Here is a 5,049-nt window from a genome sequence, read left to right on the forward strand (position 1 = left end):
TTTCAAAACACGGTGACTAAACGTCTCATCTGCTAAATCAAAGGCAACGATGTTATTGAATTCCAAATCTGTACTCTGATCTAACCAATAAAGTGAGTTGTTTGCAAAAACTGCCGTGTTCTTAATAATGTAAGGGATTTCCCCTTTGTATCTCCACCCATTGCCATCACCAAGGGTGTAAACCTGAACCTTTCCCCGAACGAATCCGACCCTGAGGTCGTAGTAAACTTCAAAAACTTTGTACTCGTTAGTGGATGTTGAATAACCAAATCCAGTGTACTCCATACAATATATTCCACCTGTATCCATCTTTGGAAGATAAACGTATTCTCCTGTCAATGGGGTTGCAGATAATATTAACAGGACTCCTGTTTTCTGGAAAACAAACTAAACCATTGCAAGAACCATATATATCAGGTATACATTCGTCTTGACCTAAACAGTGATCAATCTTTGTAAGGGACTGAAAAGAATGTTGTTCAACATTCACCTCTTCTTCGGCATAACACAATTGGAACTTATGCCCTGTGAAAAGGAAACCAGTCTTTGGTTTTTTCAAGTGATTTCTCCGTAACTTGCATACTGCTCTCACGAGAAAGTATGTTTTCTGTAATATCTGAGATTATGATTACTCCATTGCTCTTGATAGAACTGTCCGCGATTACTCTTCTTTTGGATCTATCATGATCTTCCATGGTTGAAGAGAGCATCACACTAGTCACGAAACTAAACCCTAGAAATAAGAAGCCAAAGTCGTGTTTACGTACAAAAAAAAGGTTGAAGCACCGTCTCAATTACATATAAAAGCACCACATTTTAACCATGACGATCATGCGGGACACCCAAAAACACTGTTGGGGGCCTTAAGTATACCTCGACCTCCTCATACCAAGACGCTGCTGTTGTTGATATATGGGAAAATGAAGAAACATGCGCTAGCAGCCAGATGCATCAATATTCAAGCAAATGTAGTTATGAGGACGGAGTTTATTTTATTTTCCGGTTGGTGTGCACAAAAATTGCCTCAACTTTAATCAAATTCACAAATCAACCGGAATAAACAAAATAATTGAAATTACTGTCATTTTGCATTATTATATTATATGGAAAAAATAAAAGAAAAGAAATCCTATTTAACATGATAAAAATAATTCAATTCAATTTTCAGAAATTTGGACTTAAAAGGTACGAAATAAAAGTGAAAGTAATACTTGGACCTGGAGTCTATGGTTGCAAATCTAGTCCTACACATTCCGACTCATATGCATAAATTTACTATCATCTGGAATGTACCTCGCAGACTTCTCTCCAAGATCTTCCAACGAAACAAAGCTACTCATGTGGGGAATTGCTTGAGCATACAACATACCAGTATTCCAGAGATAATTTGTAATTGTAGTATTAGGTTCATAACAAATAGGTGTTTTATAGTCTTGCACATCACAGTTCTCCCACATCAAAACTTGATTGTTACTTGTTATCGAAAACGGCTCAAAATGTCTGTAATCAGGGAACTCGGTTTTGTATTTCATACTGATCTCCCTGATCCAAACCCACCGGTTCGAGTCATCATTCTCGTCCACAGGGGAGTAGCATACAATTAGGAAATAATATATGAGAGTCTATATTTAGGAGATATGCATTTAGGTTGTGAGATTTATATTAGGAATTATCTTGAGAGCCAAGTCTTGTGCCTTGAGAGCCAAGTCTTGTGATTGTATAAATAGCTAGAGAATTAATGAAAAAGATACACCGAATTATTATCAATGTAGTCTTTTATGCTTCCGCGTTTATGCTCTCCTCTCTCTTGCTCGATCCTTAACATGACTTGGCTCTCAAGATAATTCCTAATATAACTCTCACAACCTAAATGCATATCTCCTAAATATAGACTCTCATATATTATTTCCTAATAGATGGTAACGATGATAATACGCCTGTTAATACTATTGAAAGAAAGTTACTCACAGGGAACATTCTTGGAACCAGCAATGGGTTAATCAAGAATCTCAATGTAGATATAACAGCAAAGGTACTTTCTCATATCCCTATCGAGTGTGTCTCGCTGGGCAGAGCAGTGTGCAAACTTTGGAGAATCCTCTTGAAAAAGCCAAAGACGGGTTTCCTTCTAGCAGTTTCGGAAATCGGAAGACACTCTGAAGAAATCCAGATCTTCTACGTATACAACGAGGAGGTAAGTATTCATGATGAACCGATTTCTCACAAGACACTTGCAAAGATAGACCTTGGGTTAGGTCTATCCCGAGATATCCCTGTTCAGCTGATAAAAAATGGACCTTTTAATCCTGTCATATATGGTTCCTGCAATGGTTTAGTGTGCTTTCCTGTTCAAAATGATGAAACGAAGTCTCTTTTCTACATATGCAATCCAATGACAGGAGAATATGTTTATCTTCCGGAGATGGATTTTGGTGAAATATCGAGACCTGAGGTGCTCGGTGGATTTGGTTATTGTCAATCTACTAATGAGTACAAGGTTGTTCAAGTTACCTATGAGTACAACCAATTCGAGCAGTTGGGAAGGGTTCAGGTATACACACTTGGTAGTGGCAGCGGGTGGAGAAACAAAGGGGAAATACATTACACTAGTAAAGAAAGATTGGTTTTTGCAAACGAGGCACTTTATTGGCTAGAGCATATTGAAGATGACTGGAACCTCAGAACTTTTCATTTAGCAGATGAGACGTTTGGTACCGTCCCAATGCCACCTTGTCATGATGTTGTCCGCGGTTACAGAGAACTTGTGTCCTTAAATGGTTGTTTATGTGCTTATCATGTTACAGTTGAAAGGTGTTCTGAACAAGAGGACGATGCTTATTATCGTAAGGAAGATAAACGCATGGATATGTGGATATTAAAGAAAGTGCAGAAAAACAAGAAGAATGTATGTATTAGGAAATAATATATGAGAGTCTATATTTAGGAGATATGCATTTAGGTTGTGAGAGTTATATTAGGAATTATCTTGAGAGCCAAGTCTTGTGCCTTGAGAGCCAAGTCTTGTGATTGTATAAATAGCTAGAGAATTAATGAAAAAGATACACCGAATTATTATCAATGTAGATGTTTACGCTTCCGCGTTTATGCTCTCCTTTCTCTTGCTCGATCCTTAACATGGTATCAGAGCGAGGTGAGAGGAAGAGAGAGGAGATGAAGAAAGGTTTAAAAAAAAAAAAAAAGTTAGAAGAGTTTTTCCGTTTAGGGTTAAAAAAAAAAAAAAAAAAGACGGCGCAAAGTTCTAATGATAAAAAAAAAAAAGACGTAAGGTATGTTGCTGCTCCAAAACCCGTGGCTTGTAAAGCCATGTTGCTGTTTTTCAAAGGAAGGAAGATGCTGTCATGAACGCAAGGTTACTGTTCGTAACTTGTTGGATTGGAGAACAAGTTTTGGTCGCTGTTAGATCTGTCAAAAGCAGTGATTCAGTGAGGATGGATGCCGTAATAGGATCTGCTGCCAGTTGTTTTTCTTGGACGATTGGTGGTTGATCGATGAATCTGAGTTCCAGTTTGGTTAGAGTACGGAGCAAACAAAGAAGAATTGGTGGGTTCTGCTGGTTGTCTTGAAAAGAAGGCTGCTACAAGAACCTTTTGATCAAGAAGAAAAAGGAAGAAAAGATGGAGAAGAAATTAGTACCATGAAGATGAGTTGATGCCGACTGGATCAGAATAGGGAGTGTTGGATTCAGTTGAGCTCGAGAAAGATCAACGGAAGAGAGGATACAGAGCTTTGCAGTGACGATGACTATAAAACGGTGGTTTGATGATAAGAACTCGAGTTGTTGCGAGCAATCGACGGAGTTGCAGAGAGAATGGTTGCTGCCAGCGATAGAAGGTCCTGCAGTCGTGTAAGGAGCAGTTGTTGTTAATGGTGACTTCTGGTACTGGTCATTGCATTGTGAGAACGAGAGAGAAGCTTGAACTACAGAGAAGAAACCGAAGGGGATGGAAGAAGCTCAAGCTGTTGACTGCTGTAATAATTCCATGAAGAGAGAAGAGTATTGCCGATCGATAGTGATCATCAATGGCTCAAATAAAGAAGTTTGGGTACGACTTTTAGTTGGAATTTTTGGGTGAGATTTGATTAATCAAACCCGTGAAGAAGAACTGTTGCAGCCGTGTTATATAAAGAGGGTGAATGATTGATAAGGGAGTTGAGCAAGGTGATGTTGTCATTGTTGGCAGTGGCGATGATGATCTGCTGCTATTGTTAAAAGATGAAGATGGTCACAAGGTCCGTAAAAAAAAAAAAAAAAAAATAGTACGTGATGTTTAGAGTTTGTGAGGAAGTGTTATTGCAAGACAGTAACAGTACGTGATATGTTATAAAAAAACAATTATAGTTACAGAATTGTTACAGATGAACAAGTAGTGTGACTAAAGGATGTCACAGTTAAGAAGAATCGTTACAGAAGCATAACAGAAGCAAGTGTGACAGTTCTGTCAGAGGAGTTGCAAAAAGCTGTTAAAGAGTTTGAAGAAGCTTAAGGCGAGTGGTGATTGAAGAGTTTGTGGCAGAAACTTGGAAGTCTTACCCAAAAGCAAGTGTGACAGTTCTTTTAGATCTATCATGATTTTCGATGGTTGAAGAGAGCATCCAGTAAGTCACGAAATGAGTACCCAAAAGGAACTGAATCGGTGGTTATAGCCAAAAAATTGAAGCGTCGTCCCAAAAACATATGAAAACACCACATATTTGGCAACCGTCATGTGCGAACGACACCAAAGAACCTTGCACTAGAAGCCCAGTGACACCTAATGTGTTGGGTGCCTTTAGTAGTGCACAAAAGGAGTTAAGACTGGCAGGCCATAACAAATTTTAAGCAGGTCTCTTTATTCCAACAATAAAAGTGGATAAGTGGACCGCTAACATATGCTGAGATGAAGCAACGCTCTTAAGCAGTTTCGCAAGGTGGAAAGGTGTAAGGAAAAAAAATATGGCAAGCACAAGCGTGAGGCTATACGACTACTGGCTGCTTCTCGCTGCAAATGTAGTTATGAGGAGGACAATTCTCGAAAGGGCTTTGTTTTA

At 38.7% G+C, this 5,049-nt stretch overlaps 1 protein-coding gene across 1 annotated transcript; it reads left to right on the top strand.

The window, feature by feature from the left end:
* The first annotated feature begins 338 nt into the window (after positions 1-338).
* On the top strand, positions 339-4,505 carry LOC113351609 (F-box protein At3g07870-like). Its single transcript, XM_026595563.1, has 4 exons — positions 339-417; positions 1,917-2,905; positions 4,168-4,251; positions 4,401-4,505. The coding sequence occupies exons 1-4, from the start codon at positions 339-341 to the stop codon at positions 4,503-4,505; spliced, it is 1,257 nt and encodes a 418-aa protein (XP_026451348.1).
* The last annotated feature ends 544 nt before the right edge of the window (positions 4,506-5,049 follow it).

This window comes from Papaver somniferum, chromosome 2 (genome assembly GCF_003573695.1).
Source record: "Papaver somniferum cultivar HN1 chromosome 2, ASM357369v1, whole genome shotgun sequence".
NCBI classification, from domain to species: Eukaryota; Viridiplantae; Streptophyta; class Magnoliopsida; order Ranunculales; family Papaveraceae; genus Papaver; species Papaver somniferum.